The 15,307-nt window shown below is 37.8% G+C and overlaps 1 protein-coding gene across 3 annotated transcripts; it reads left to right on the top strand.

Moving 5' to 3' along the window:
- Positions 1–73: 73 nt before the first annotated feature.
- MFSD8 (major facilitator superfamily domain containing 8) lies at positions 74–13,344 on the top strand. Of its 3 annotated transcripts, none has more exons than XM_068942042.1 (12): positions 74–255; positions 2,154–2,242; positions 3,104–3,147; positions 4,254–4,494; positions 4,799–4,912; positions 6,355–6,499; positions 7,163–7,221; positions 8,689–8,797; positions 9,923–10,057; positions 10,582–10,685; positions 10,779–11,026; positions 11,860–13,344. In XM_068942042.1, exons 1-12 carry the CDS (start codon positions 173–175, stop codon positions 12,064–12,066), a joined length of 1,578 nt encoding a protein of 525 aa, XP_068798143.1. In that variant the 5' UTR covers positions 74–172; the 3' UTR covers positions 12,067–13,344. The 3 variants fall into 3 exon arrangements, with proteins under 3 accessions (XP_068798143.1, XP_068798144.1, XP_009687622.2); XM_068942043.1 differs by having other exon boundaries at positions 99–255; positions 2,157–2,242; XM_009689327.2 differs by lacking the exons at positions 74–255; positions 2,154–2,242; positions 3,104–3,147 and adding an exon at positions 3,677–3,732.
- Positions 13,345–15,307: the final 1,963 nt, after the last annotated feature.

The raw sequence follows: 15,307 nt of genomic DNA, 5'->3' as shown, positions 1-15,307 counted from the left end.
GGTCACCTGCGGGCTGGCGCCCGGCCGGCAGCGCCTAGCCGCGGCCACGCGCGCGCGTGCGCCCTCTGGTGGCGGCGGGGGCGAAGGGCGGCCGTGGGCGCGACGGCGGCCGGCGGGAGGGGCTGGAGGTGGGTCCCGACGCTCCGCGGCTGGGAAGCGGCCGGCGTTGGGTATGGCCGCTGCGCTGTCCGGCACGGCGGCGGTTGCTGAAGGGCAGGAGCCTTTGCTGAGTCCCGGAGGGGAGGAGGACAACAGGTAGGGCCTGGCTGCGGCGCGGTGCGCCGTGCCCGCCCGCTCCGACGCCGTGAGGCAGTTCCTTGCGCGGTGCCTCGGGGTGGGCGCGGGTGCGGGCCGGGCGGCGGCGGCGGAGGGGGGCTGCGGCAACAGGCGCCTCGCATCGCGCCCGGCTGCGGAGGGGCGGCGGCTGCAGCTGGGCAAAACAACAGCGGCCGCGCTTCTCTCCCCGCTCTGGGGCAGAGTCCCGGGGAGCCGGGAGGTTTCCTCGGTGTGGGGGGAGCGATCTGCCCTTTCTGCCGGCGCCTGCGGTGGGCTGGCGGCTGGGTCGTCCCGGAGCGGGGACGCCGTGTGACACCCCACTGAGTCACGCGTGGAGCCGCCCGTGGGCGAGGCTTCCCTCTGCCCCGTGCGTGGGCGCTTTGCTCCGCAAGGACAGCCTAAGCTTTAGCAAAGCTGCTAGGCTCCGAGGCCAGCGAAGGGGGAACAGACCGAGCGGCTTACCCCCAGTGCTTTCATAATTTTGATTGTAGGTGTGATCTCTCACGCCCGCTCTGTCTTTTCGGGGTCTCAAACCGGCAGGGTTTCTTCAGCCCGCCTCGGCCCTGGCTTGGGGATGGGAGGCTGGTGGTGGCAGGCTGTGCTGAGCTGGTGAGGGCCGAGTTCGCTCTGGAGAAAACATTCACCTGCAAAGTTCCCAAAAGACATACTGCGCATCCCATCAAAACAACTCTTGTAGTCGTGTAATCTAACTTTTTAATACGAAGTTTTTTGTGTGCACAGGAATTAGTCGCCTATTTTTTCCTTCTCTCAGAAGAAGAAAAGGTCTTGAATACGTTTGAGTAACTACTGCTTCCATCTTTGTTGAAGTATTGTTACCCTTGAAGTGTACTACATCATTTAACCAAAATCTTTAAAGCAGCCAAGCCTCATAGCATATGCACGGTTTTGCCATTGTACATAGAGTTTGACTGTGGCTTGTTTCAGCGTGTGATGGGCAAGAAGTCCATTTAGAAAGAGCGCTTAGGAATTTAGAGTTTCGTCCAACCAAGACACTTCGATGGTATAAACATTTATGAAGAAACAAATGTACAAATCACACTCTGGAATAGCTATAGTGGTTTTAAAATTGTGTGTGTGCATTTGTATACGTATAGGCTATATAAAGTATGTTTATAAACTATGTTCAGGCATATATAAACTAGGTCTGCATATTTCAGAGATATTTTGTTTAGAATAGTTAGAACAGTTCAACACAGAAGACATGAAGAAACTTGAAATGCTCTTGAAAAAGTAAATAGGACTCAAAAGATGCTTACATGTTTTAGAAAAATAACTTAATGTTTATGAATTTGTAATTATTTAATCTTTTTAAGGCTTAGCACCTGTAGCAAGTTATACATGTTTCTTATTTTCTGTAGTTACTTCCTCTTGGAAATAAAAGACTGGTCATACATTTTAATCTAATCAATAGTTGTTCAAGTTTTATTTTTCACTCTGAAGTCACAGTGCTGTGAGAAGATCTTTGGAGCTGTATGATTTAATTCACACTTCTCGAAGCCTTTACATGAAATCTGTGATGCTGCAAAGTGTCTGCTCAAAGACCCTGCAGGACAGAAGTTCTCTCTAGATAAAAATTTCTTTGTATAACCTACACATTGAACACAATGGTACATGATGGCATTTATGTTCGTTCTCACTGATGTTTGGTAATTTGCTTCTAAAATAAAGCTGCAGTAAGTGTAGAAGTGCAGTTTTCCATTTGATTTATTCCTCGCTGTATAAATGTGCAATCCTGTATGAGAATACACAATTATACTGAGATATTTGTGAAAAATATTTTCAGTATCCTGGGATAAGAACAACTAAAGGAGAATCTCTACAATGATTTCTCTCTCTCTTGCCTTTTGGTTCAAAAGCAGGGATGTTTTGGAAACACAAGAGCATTATAAGAGTAGATGGAGGTCCATCTGGATTATGCATCTTACTATGTTTCTCAGTAGTGTAGGTGAGTAAACACAGCTGGATTTCAATATTATTTGCTTAGCTTATCTTGATGTGAAAATTACAGCATTTTCTAGACTTCAACTGATTTACCTTCTTTAATGTAGTTATTGTTCTTTTATAGCCTTTAAAAGGTGCGGTTTTTGAGTGTTGAGATGGCTAACAATCAAGCAAAGTTAAATTTAATAAAACGTGTTAAGTAATACTCTGTTTTGAGAAGGAGTGACATATTAAGTAGATCTTTATTTTATGGCTTTGTAATAGTTTGGTGGAGAATGTAGTAGCAGAGAAAGATTATGAGTCAGAACCAAGCAAAACAAAAGTCACAGTTTTTTCAACCAAAGTTCAACTTCTAGGGAATGAAAAGAGAGAGTAATAATGCCTCATTGTTAAGAGGTAGGATCTTTGTACGAATGTATGGTATTTATTTCAAAATGTGTATAGGAGCCGTTTTTCTTTTCTTGTGGGATTTTGCATTTTCACTGCAGAGTAAATTGCTGTTTCAGCCCTATAGAACTGCTCCCTGAAGTGAGAATTCTGTTGATTTTGACTTTTGTTGATTTTTCTGTGGTTCTAGAAATAATCTCGAGAATCATAGGATTCTAGAGTGATTTTTTTTTAATTTGATGAATTAAAATCGAAATTTATTTGATAAATGGGTACAAATATATCTGTATTTGAAAAAATTCTTTTTATTCTGGGGAGCTTGTATTTCCGTTGGAAGGGTTAGAGGAAAAATTGCACGCAGTTTGGTCAGAGTATCAATATTCTTTTCATAAGAGTTTTTTTGTTTCAACAACTGAATACTGATAAATGTGGCAAGTAAGGTGGAATAACTTCAGTTCTGTTTCTTCCTGCATCACAGGTTTCTCGATTGTAGTTATGTCTGTATGGCCGTATCTCCAAAAGGTTTGTAAATATTAATACACTTTTTATTAATAACAACAGAAAACTCCTGCTCAGGATGTGTGTAGTATGAAACCTCGTGTTTTATTAAGGAAGAAGAGCAGTAAGGGGAAGTGTGTGTTTATATTGCAACTTTTCTTTTGTAGTCTACTTTGGCAGCTTTTAATATTTTGTGTAAAATCTGTCAGTTGGTGTACTGAATTGGTAAAGGTACATCATAATCCTGAAATGTTTAGTTTTCCAATATTATTTCACTGTTTCGCTTGAACAATAAATTAATAGAAATCTTTTTATCTGAAGGCATTTCTGTCATTAAAACTTAATACACAGGGCTTGTTTGCGTTTTGAAAAAAAGGAAAAGGAAGCTGAAGATAATACTCTGTAAGTGTCAGAGATTCTTACCATAGTCTTGGTATTTGCAATGGAGAATTGCTTGTGTTCCCAGATGGTTGGGCTTTTTTTGTTGCTTTCTTGTCAAAAGTGGCATAAAAGATCTCTAAAACTTCTATTTAATCTGTGCTAGGATTTTCCTGCTCCAGGAATTATAGAAGGGATTTCCAGATACAGATTGAGAGCAACATATTCTAGGTAGGGCACTAGAAATATTGTTAAAACTGAGGCTGGTGCTGAACTCTTGAAGAAAAAAAAGGAAGTACATTGTCAGCCTTGTAAATCAGGCCAGATTTAGACATGCACATGACTTAGTGATTCCTTGCCCCTGGTCGGTAAGGTGTATTACGGTACTGCTGATGTTTTAAGTCCGTAAGTCCATATCTTTAGCAGTGTTGTGTTAGAAATACTTGAATTTGCTGCAAATCAACCATCTCCAGACTCAGAAGCGAAGTAGTTTTATCAGTTTGGTGCGTTGCCTGAGACAATAGTCAGGGTTTATTGGCCCACGTTAGGAGGAGCAGCTGCTCCTGAGACCCGTGCAGACACACTAACTTGCTAAGAGAGAGTTTAGGACTGACGCTGCATTGCGTAGTGCCACATACCCTCAAAAATACTATTCAGAGCCTTAGGCATTTCCGGTGCTGATTCTGAAATGATTTTGTTGATATTATAAAAAGCTGTAATACAGTATTCACAGAATTAATTTGTTTCTGCAGATTGATCCAACAGCAGATGCGAGTTTCTTGGGCTGGATTATAGCTTCATATAGCATTGGCCAAATGGTCGCCTCTCCCTTGTTTGGTTTCTGGTCCAATTACAGGCCAAGGAGAGAACCTCTTGTCGTTTCAACGATTATTTCAGTAGCTGCTAATTGTCTTTATGCCTATGTCCATGTACCTCATTCACACAACAAATACTACATGCTGATTGCACGTGCTCTTGTGGGATTTGGAGCAGGTAACCACAGCAGAGTTCACATTTCTGAAATTTATTAAACTATATGTCTTGTGTAAGGTCGCTAATATAACGGTAAATCTGGTACTAAAACATCTCGTGCATGATACCTTACAAATGAACAAAGCAAAGAGTTAGCCAATGCTAGTTTATAAATGTGTGTAATTATGCAGTTGTGTATGAATACTGCAGGGAGTGCTGGATTGTATTTTCTTGGGAAATAAGAAAAAAAATAAACGTAAATGGAGAATTCTAAGAAATAGAACTTCATATCTATATGAACGCTTCCTTGTTTTTGTTTTTTAAGGAAATGTAGCTGTGGTTCGATCATATATTGCAGGCGCCACTTCTCTTGCAGAAAGAACGAGTGCTATGGCCAATACCAGTGCTTGCCAAGCAGTTGGCTTCATATTAGGACCAGGTAGAGCGTATCTTGTCTCCTCACTTACACAAAATGAGTTTTTATCTAACCCTCTTTAGCAGGAAATCAGACATTGGAGCTAGGAATTCTCAGCAGCAGTACGGGGGCAAGGTGTTAAAGCGTAGTTCGTCAGTGATATTAAGATTAGTTCACAAATAAATGGGATCCATTCGTGTATCTATGCCAATATAAACAAAATATTCTATTCCAAAGAAACGCTAATTGTTTGTAATTCCAAACTAGCTGGTTTGGATTACTGTTTTCATTGTTAAATTAGTAGACTGCAGAGAAACAGTTTCCAAGATGCTCTGTTGTACCATTACCCACTATGCAGTCTATGACCAATTGCACTTTGTTCATGGAGAAGAGAATTTGATATTATTGTGTTCAGGCAAGCATTACCTTCAGAAATGACTGTAAATTTCACCTTGCTTATTTGGTGTAGAAAATCCAACATCCAACAGAACTTTCTGATCTTGTAGTTTCTATCAAAATCTTTATATTGGCAATAACTTTAAGACACTAACAGGTATTACAGAGAGCTAAAGGAAGGAAGAGCTCAAGGGGTGTTTGTTGGGTGAGGGGTAACAGTGACTCGTGAGATGTCCTATCTACCTCATGGGGAATATGAGTAAATCCTGGCTTGTATTAGACCAGCAATGTTTTCCTAAGCAACCTCTGCTGGATCACAGTCTCCTGTAGCTGAAGATAAAGATTACCCAACTAGCAGAGCTACAGTGTTCTGTGTCTAGTGATGCAATAAGGAGATTGTTTAGTGCTGAAAGTTTTTTCTCTATTTGATTATCACTGAGCTCTGAAGAAGCATTAAAGGGTCTACAGCAACAAGCAATCTGCGTTCTGTGGGTGATTTCCATAGCATAGCTAAATCTCTCTCCTAATTCATTATGGACTTTCATTCTGTTTCTTAACAATAGTAAGTAAAGGACTGGTCTTAACGTTCTCTTACTCAGTGCCAATTTAAACATTAAGTTTTAAAAAATTACTTCTCGTTTCTCTAGCTTGCCCTTAGTAAGAGGGATACTCCGGTCCCAGGACGAAGGTTTTCCATACAGAAGTAAGAGTAAAAAGAGTAAATCAGCTGTCTGCACATGGCCAAGAAAATTAACCATTGGTACACTCAGAATTCAGTTCCAGTTCTCTTATGTGTTACACTCTTATGTTACACTCTTACGTATACAGTATATTTATATGTAATCAAGTAGTTTTCTGGCTAGCTGAAGTCCCATCAGTATCCATCAGTTATTTAGAGCAGATTTCTCAAAATAAAAAAGGTTTGACACAAGTAATATTTAAATTTTACTTAACAATTAGAACAACTTTGCTTATCTATCTGTATACATTCTATATATTTCTTCTATGTTTGTTCTAATATTTTCTTAGTGATTCTTAAGATTTTCTTAATATGCGTAATCTGTTCTAAGTTTTTCAGACTTGTTTTACGCTTATTGGAGAAGAAGGAGTAACGTGGGAATTAGTTCATCTTCAGCTAACCATGTATACAGCACCAGTTCTGTTTGGAGCTCTCTTAGGAGTTATTAATATCATTCTCATCTTTGCTATATTCAGGTAACCAAGTCAAAAAAGACAAATACTTTACTTTGTTTTAGTGGATGGCTTGTGGGAATTGTAAAGGTACTCAGAAGGAGGATTAAAAAGCTTGAAATCTGAAGTGCTAAGACTATAAGCCTTTATTTTTCTAATTTATTTTTCAGAGTTCCTCCCTTCTGCAATACAGATTTTTTTCATCGTGCTAGTAAATTAATCATCGTGATATTATGGCTAGAATATGAAAAAATTATGACAGCAAAAAGTTAGACCTATTAGATCATAAGCTTAGCCTTGATACATTTTTAACGTTGATGGCCCATGTATTTTCTCTAAAGACAAATAAGGTTAGCTTGCCTACAGTGTTCTAAGTGTCTGTGTGTTTCTTTTAAGAATCTGAGCTCTTGAGAGAGGGTTTTTATGTATGGCATTATCCTATTGGTTGCAGTGAGGGGAGGGGGAAGACTGCACACAGAGATGTAATATTCTCCCACCAGAATATGTCCTTTCTAGAGTATGCTGCTGTTCATTGTGGTCGAATCTAGAGTATACAGATTATGTTTAAAGGCGCTGGGAGTAATTAGAATATAAGATAGTGACAGGAAGAAATATTTTAATAGAAACTTGATCCAATAGTAGATCAAATAACTGTATCTATTAATGAAAACACTTCTAAATTTCTAGAGAGCATCGAGTGGATGACATGGGATGGCAATGCAGAAGTATCAATTTTGAAGGCGAAGGTATCTGTGTTTCCTTGAAAACTTATTCTGTGATAATTCTAGCATATTTTCTTATTACATACAAGCATTTACAAGCGTTACGAAGTCTGACAGACTGGGAACTCAAAGTGGAAAGGGGGCTACATCTCTTTCTAGGTAACTGGTCCAGAAATCGTTTCATGTCCACGTTGGTCAACGTGATTGCTGTCTTGTGGCAAAAACACAAAAAAATTGTACAAATTCTTTCAAATTTTCACCTTGTAAGTGTCTCTTCCAAGACACAGTATTAAGTGGACATGGACATCAAGAAAACTCTTCCTCACTTCTGCTCTGCAGTCGTATTTCTCTTTTGTTTTGTAGCGTTCTGTGCAACACTGTTACTACATACGAGCTTTTACTCGCAGTGTTTTATTAAAAAAGGTTTGAGCTGTATAAATAAGTTCAGTTGTTGAGAGACTAAAGTATGGTAGTTACCACATACAGCCTCTTTTTCATACCGTATTAGGCATGGATCAAATTTCTTCAAATGTTGTGCATTTCTGAAATGTATGGAAGATAATGTTAAAGCTCTCTGAAAACCCATGGAAGTCTCTAGATTCGGTGCTGTGTTAGTTTTGTGTTTAAAAAGAGAGCAGCATAAATAATTTGAAAATACTTTTTATTATATTTAACAAAAGCTTTGAAATTTGTTGTAAAGAAATAATATTTTTAAAGCTTTCTTTGTAATCACTACACTTAAGTTTTGTGTGACAGATGCATCAAAAAATCATGAAATATAGAGTGTTTATTCAATGAATAGCTTATGCAAGCAGGTGAATGCCAACTAACGATGATTTCCTAGGAAATATGATAGTCTGGCTTGACTGGCAGTAGCCACAATATCTGAATGATGGGAGAACAAGTTTGGCCTCTACTCCCCCTCCCTCTCGACATGCAAAACATCTCTCTCACCAAATCCTGCGTGTGTTTTCTGCATACAGATCCCTCATAAGACTGCATGTGCACACAGCACATGGGTGCTTCATGTATGAAGATGCTATGCCTAGGTTAGAGGAACAAAACCTCCATTGTAATATCAGGAATTTTAGCTTTGTGCACCTTCAGCTTTGGAAGAGAAACGCCAAATGCTTTGATTTCAACTGTAAAGACATTTAGAGCAGTTTGCTTATTTGACTGTTGCCCGGGACTTGCTATTCCCAGCGTTAACAGTGGAACAACAGAAGGCATAACCAGGTTAGAAATCATTTTCTGTCATAGTCAGGGCCACTAGAAACCGGAAAACAGAGGAATTGGAGCTTCAGCAATTCAGTTTTGATTTTAAAAATGTAAAGTTTTAGTTAGACTGTCAAAATATAACTGCCTAAACATGCACCAAACTCTGTGCTACGCAGAATAAAGAAATCAACTGTTTGTAGCTGTCTGTAACTGTTTGTCGTGTTGTAAGACAGCTTAATTTGTAGATTAGATGATTCTTTTGGTTCGTTGCAGAAAGCGGTGTTTTGGATCAGGATGCAGAAGGAAACATTGACCAGGTTGCTGTTGTAGCAGTCAATTTTCTTTTCTTTGTCATCTTGTTCGTTTTTGCTGTCTTTGAAACGTAAGTTTCTCTTTTTTTCCTCTCGGAGTGCTTTGAGGTGTAGATAACTCTGTGCATATAAAGGCTTTTCTGTTGCACTCATTATCTTAATGATATTCTTCATAAACAGCAGTATTTGTAAGTCCAAAACCGTATGCAGTTAAATGATTGTATAGTGATACAGAATAAAGAATTAACGCTCATAGTAACTACAAATATATAACATGCAATTTGTGGTGTATGGAACATTAGCGTAAATGTTTCAAAGCTTTTGAATGGATGCCAAACCATATTGTGAACTTCTTAACTATTTAAAAAACCTTCATGTTCAGTTGAGGTAGCTTAATTTGGGCTACCTAGTATTTTCAGAGAAAATTGGGTCTTCAGTTGAGTACCTTGCTCAATACTACCTATTATAATATACCATCTCCAAAAATTGCAATGGAGCTCGTATTTCAGTAATGATTAAAACAACGGTTTGATACAGTTAATGCATTGTATTCTTAAGTATACTATTCTGTATGATTGTTTCTTAATGTGAAGAGGTAAGTTATCCAACCTAAAATTTGGTACATTTAAATTTTGTACATCTACATTAAAATAAGTAAAACATAATAACTGTTATGTCACCGAAGTTCATTTTTAGAACGTATAAAACACTTGGAAGATATGCATTCTATTTTCTAAGATTTTGAGTTCCAGCCTAGCTGACGTTTCTTATAACAGCACTTCTTTGTCTTATTTGCATTATTTTTAGAAAATTCCATTGCTAGTAACTGCTGGTAGGTTGCTAAAGCTTGATCAGCATTAAATGTATATATATATTTTTTTCTCTCAGGACCTGATTTTTCCTCTCCATTACTCTTGCTTTGCTCTTACAGCATCATTTTTTCATAAACTATCTGAAATATATTAACAGTGTTTCAGAGTATCTCTGTCAGAATGCAGCTGTGAAATCAGAGGACTTGTTTTTAATAAATGATGGTGACAGAATTAGTTTATAACTAGCCTGTGTTTTTTTTACTGTCTCCTTCAGAGAGAAGGCTCCTATACCACTCTCTCTGATGTTTGGGATAATAAATGTGTGGAAGCTGCTGTAGAGAAGTAGCTTTTTTTAATTAATGTCATTTTGTTTTGTCAATTTAGTATAGCTACTCCATTGACAATGGATATGTATTCCTGGACCAGGAAAGAAGCTGTTTTATATAATGGAATAATCCTTGGTGTGGTTGGTGTTGAATCAGTTATTGTTTTCATGGTGGTTAAAACACTTTCTAAAAAGTAAGTTTTTTGAGTTTATCAGAATTTTATTACTTATATTAGCTAAGTCTGAAAACACTTATAACAAGGCCAAATCTGCATTATCTAAGACTTTTACTAGTCAAGAAATTTGGGTATCTTATGACAACAAAGTGCTTCTGGTTTTCATGTTGCTGTGATGCTGTAGTTGTTCTCTAGCCTTGTAGCATAACCCTCTCCCTCATCTGTGTTCTACCCTTGTATCCCAAGAAAAACAAGTTTAAGTTAGTGTAATGCTGCTGCTTTTACTGTGTTGACCCTAGAAGCTATTTTTGTTGCAGGTGTTTTGGTCAGGCAGCTTTTCCACAAACGAACAGGCTACAGTGTGGATGGCATCTTGCAGATTTTACTTGTCATACTTCAACAGCTTTATTTGAGTTTTAGTTTAGAGACATGAATATAGTATGAAATATTTTGTTTTGTGCATAGCATTTTTTTAAATATTAAACATCTACGTGATCATGGATGTAAATGATACCTTTAATTACAATTTCACTGTTTGATAGGACTGGTGAGCGTGCCATACTCCATGGAGGCTTACTGATTGTCTTGGTTGGATTCTTTATTTTACTGCCTTGGGGGAAAAAACTACCAAACATCCAATGGCAAGGTATAAATCAACTCATACTAAACTTTAGTCTTAGTGTTTTATTGAAAGCTTTTCATTATATTTTTTAATGGTGTGCATTACTTGCTTTTACAGAAATAAAGAATAATTCCATTCCCAGGACAATGTTAATACCTTTCTGGAGTCTGCAAGCAATGCAGCTTCCATCCAATCGCACAGCAGAACCCACAGGCTGCCCTGTCTCGCAGTCCTGGTGCCTGAATACTCCCATGATCTATCTAGCCCAGTATATCAGCTCCGACATACTAATAGGACTGGGCTACCCAGTTTGTAATGTCATGTCCTATACTTTATACTCAAAAATTCTGGGCCCAAAGCCTCAGGTAAGTGTGAAGCCTAAAGGTTTTCTTTTTTTTTCCCAAGACTTGTAGCCTCTTTATTAGGACGAGGGATTTAGCCAAAATTGCAATTGTCACAACAGCACGGTTCAATCATTGCAGAAGTTTCCAGGATTTCTAACCTGCTTTAAAGTCCAGCACAAGTTCCTAGATAAATTAGAAAGCAAGGATTGTACTACTATTTATGGAAATCTTATAGCATGAAAATTTCAGAACAACTAAGCCCGAAGCTTGTGAATTTTTATGAGAGTTTTGACAGTCACTTTTTTAACAACGGATTACATATTAGGAATATCAGAAGAATGTTCTCCTTACTAGCTGTACTATATAAAAAAACATGAATGAAGGCAACTATCTATTTAAGCTAATTGAAATTAAATTTAGGTAGGAAGTGGACAGCTTTTAATTCTGTTATGATACCTCCAATTATTGATGTTTTACAGTGGTGAAACAAATAGTGAGCAGAGAGAGAAACTTGATTCCTTTTCCTCCACTTATCCCCTTTTTCCCATCTGCTGTATTTTGCTGTAAAAGACTAAATACTTTGAGCCAGAATGCCTTTTTACTAGAAAGCTGTAGAGTGTATAGCACAGTAGAGTCTTCATCTGTGAGTAGCATGTTTTCTATGGTACAGTTCAAACTAATAAAGAAACCAAGCAGTACTCTTCAAAACTAACTACTCCATATCTTAACAGGAGTTAAGAAAAATAAGAAATTACTTAAACATTTTGAAATTTTCTAATGAGGATGACCGGTAGGAATTATTAGCTGACCAAATTATTCCTGTATCACTAATACTAGCTTTTGATCTTCTGTAGGGTGTCTATATGGGATGGTTAACGGCCTCTGGAAGTGGAGCACGCATACTTGGGCCTGTGTTTGTGAGCCAAATATACACTCACCTGGGACCACGCTGGGCATTTAGCTTAATCTGTGGAATAGTTGTACTCTCTCTCTTAGTCTTGGAGATAGTATACAAGAGACTTGTTGCATTTTCTGTCAGATATGGAAGGATGCAAGAATAGCATTGTTAAATATGTAAAAAAACAAAGCAACCCCCCCCCCCCAAAAAAAAAAATATTTAACTTCTTAATATTACTTTTTAATGAGGAGTGCCTAAACACTGACCTTTTTAGCTGTATGCCAAGAACTATAGAGTTGTACTTATATGTTGACAGAACACGTAGCTTGGTCATACCCCAATGCCCTGTTACATCTGTGTTAATACAGCTTTTGTATCCTGCTTTCCTAGCAGGAGAGGAAGGAGTGTGAACAAGTTGAATCAATATAGTTGCACATTTGAAGTGTGTACAGTTTAAATGACACTTCTGTGTACTGAATGCAGCTGTGAAGGTCACACGTTAAGTACATCCTTTTCAGAAAGAAGTAAAATGTTATCTTGATTCTGTGAATCAGGATTATTAACTCTTGTAACTACAAGATTAGTTGAGCTGCGTGCACTTTGTATGGAAACATGGCTACTTAAGTAGGTGAACATTTGGATGTTCAGTTTGCTAACTGGTAAGCACTGGTTTATACAAAACCTCCAACCTTGGAAACTGTTAAACATCAGTAAACCTTCTCAAGGATTTCAAATGAAGTGGGAGGGAAAGTGAGAATTTTAGAGGATGGTAGGTGCCTACCTCTCAGGTAGTTTTTGTGGGATTTGAGTACTTAAGTTGGTTAAGAGCCTTTGAAAAAAATCACAGCCGCAGTGGTTGTTACTTGAACCACAGTAAACAGAACGTGCAATTTTTCCTCTACTATATTATTGAACGCCTTCTAATAACAAAAAGTATCACCTACACAGAGTTGAATTATACACAGCCTTTCTTAATCTTACTGAAGGAAGGAAATACTAAACATGGTAATTTACACTTTTGTTGTCACTTGTGGGAATGAATACACACTATGCTGTCTGAGCAACCAGTGCTAATGTTAATCAAGTAAAAAGGAGAAAACTTTTAGTTCCTCAGGTGTTGACTATTATCTGGAGACTTAATTTTCTGATACTATAGTGCAAGAAATGGGAATTCACAATATTTGAATCATTTTATATATTTAAAAACAAATTTTGTTCTTAATAAGGGGGTCTAAGCTCAACTATGTGGGTTTCTCTGTTTCAGTAGTACTGGGGGTGGCAGGGAAGCCTTTCTGAAATAACTCCAGGCTATGAGCTGTAGCTGCTGTTTAACATGTCTAATACTTGATGCTTAATGAATTTATTAATTAAATATTCTTATGTAATCAAATGTTGAAACACTAAAGACGACTGAATTAAAAATTATTTTTTTAACATTGAAGGGAATGTGGAAGTCCTCTCTCTCTCTCTCTCTCCCTCCCTCCCTCCCCCTCTCCTATGTGCTTTCCAGCTGCATAATGAAAAACTTATTATGAGAAAGGGCTTTGCTTTTATTTTCTTGCAAGAAACGGGCATAAGTATTTCTTTTATATGTTAGTTAATAATAAACAGTACCAGGAATACCGTGTTTTGGTGGTGAAAACAGACTGGAAAAGGAAGCACTTAGAGCTACAGCCCATGAAAATTACTTTGGGCATTAGAAATCTCAGTAAACTAGCAACAGTTTTTAGAATGGCTACCCGAGGTGTTAGGATTTAATTTGCTACAGCTGTTTGTGCTGAATGTTAGGACAAAGCAAATATGCTGTAGGGTTTTTACTGCTGTTCTTCAGGCTAACTTTGGGTATTGGGGGAGATTATTATTTTGGCTCTAATTTGTTTGAAGTGTTGAAGATAAAACTAGACTGAAATCTCTTATTCTGCAATGAAAACTTGTAGAATACACAGCTCAAAAGTGATAGCCCATGCCCGTTGATACGCAAGCATGACGATTAAAATAAAGCAAGGTTCTTTGAAATCATTTCACCACACAATTTTCTTCTATTTTATGATCCCAATCCTGCTGTCATTAAAATTACTTCTTGTTCTGGATTATTGTCTCCAATTTAAAAAAAAAAATCTTGTTATTCAGAGGTAGAGCTTTTGGTTTTGTTTTTTGGTTAGCAATATAATAGCAATGTAATTGCACCTAGTCCTGCTGTTTATACAGCACTGCAGCTAATTGGTTATCCAAACATTTATGCCATTCTACCCTCTGGGGTCTACCTCTGAGGCTTGCTTTGAGCCAGTTGTAAGTTTAGTTTGCACCTAAGAAATGTGGTAATATTATGCCTGAAGATAATCACTGTGATGGGTAATTTATTTTTAAAGCATATAGCACTGATGCTTACATTGTCAAACTTGACTTACTACTTTAAAAGTCAAGTGGTTTAGGATTAAACTACAACATGTTTCCTTCTAAGCAAATTGTGTTTATGTGCATATATAGATACACACATGTACATATATGTGTTTAAAAAACATGAAAGCTATGTAGAGTGCTTGGTTTATCAGAGACTAAGAGCATGGTAAAATGAGTTAACTATCATTACATCAGAGTTAACTATCATTACATTAACTATCATTACATCATTACCAACATGAGGTAATCATACTTTTCGAGTGCAAAGTAAATATAAAGATTTTTTTTGAGAATTGCTTAAAGTTTTTTTTTTTTTAGTGTTAGTAGTGATTCTGTAAGAGTTCAAAAAAATCTGTAAGAGTTCTCCATTTTCTGGTGAAAGTTTTTAGTTACTTGAAAATTAGATACCATGTACTGTGAATGCTGTAGTTAGAGTGCCAGAGATATGTTATAAAACTACTCTTGTCACCCATTCTTCTCCCTTTCTCCCCTACCTTTTCTGCAGTTCTTAATTCCAGATTCTTTATTTGTACTATATTCTCTATTTCCTTGATTTGGAAGTGATAAAATCATCAAATCTTTATCAATTCATATAGGTGAATAAAAAGGACTGCTTTAAAAAAAAAAAAAACAAAGAAAAAACAAACCACCCACACACCACACTAATTCAGCTCTGATTAAAGCTGAGCCTGCATGTGAGAGAGCAGAGCATCTCTTTCATCAGGGTTTTGCAGCTCCTTGTTTATTGTGCCTAGACCTGATGGGCTCTCCAACCCCCCAACCCCCCCCCCCACCCCCCCAGCACCTCTTGGATCCCACTGTTAAACCACACTAAGGCCTTTACATTGGGTTTTATAATTTTATAAATTATAAAAATTTTACATATAATTTATAGGTAAAGTAGCTAAAGTCACTGGAATTCCAGCAGAGTGACAAACTGACTGAGTTACTGCAATGTTGGAGTTTGCTTTCCCATCAATTGCTTTAACATTTTAGTCAGCTAT

Source organism: Struthio camelus, chromosome 4, assembly GCF_040807025.1.
Source record: "Struthio camelus isolate bStrCam1 chromosome 4, bStrCam1.hap1, whole genome shotgun sequence".
Taxonomy (NCBI): domain Eukaryota; kingdom Metazoa; phylum Chordata; class Aves; order Struthioniformes; family Struthionidae; genus Struthio; species Struthio camelus.
The sequence above is the reverse complement of the archived record's forward strand: the minus strand, read 5'-3'. Positions and strand labels throughout refer to the sequence as shown.

Bases quoted from the DNA above. Each gene is read 5' to 3' on its own strand.
- MFSD8 (XM_068942042.1), top strand. From the start codon at position 173: ATGGCCGCTGCGCTGTCCGGCACGGCGGCGGTTGCTGAAGGGCAGGAG. The intron at 6,500-7,162 runs GTAACCAAGTCA...CTAAATTTCTAG, and splicing joins CTCATCTTTGCTATATTCAG to AGAGCATCGAGTGGATGACA. The intron at 10,686-10,778 runs GTATAAATCAAC...TTGCTTTTACAG, and splicing joins ACCAAACATCCAATGGCAAG to AAATAAAGAATAATTCCATT.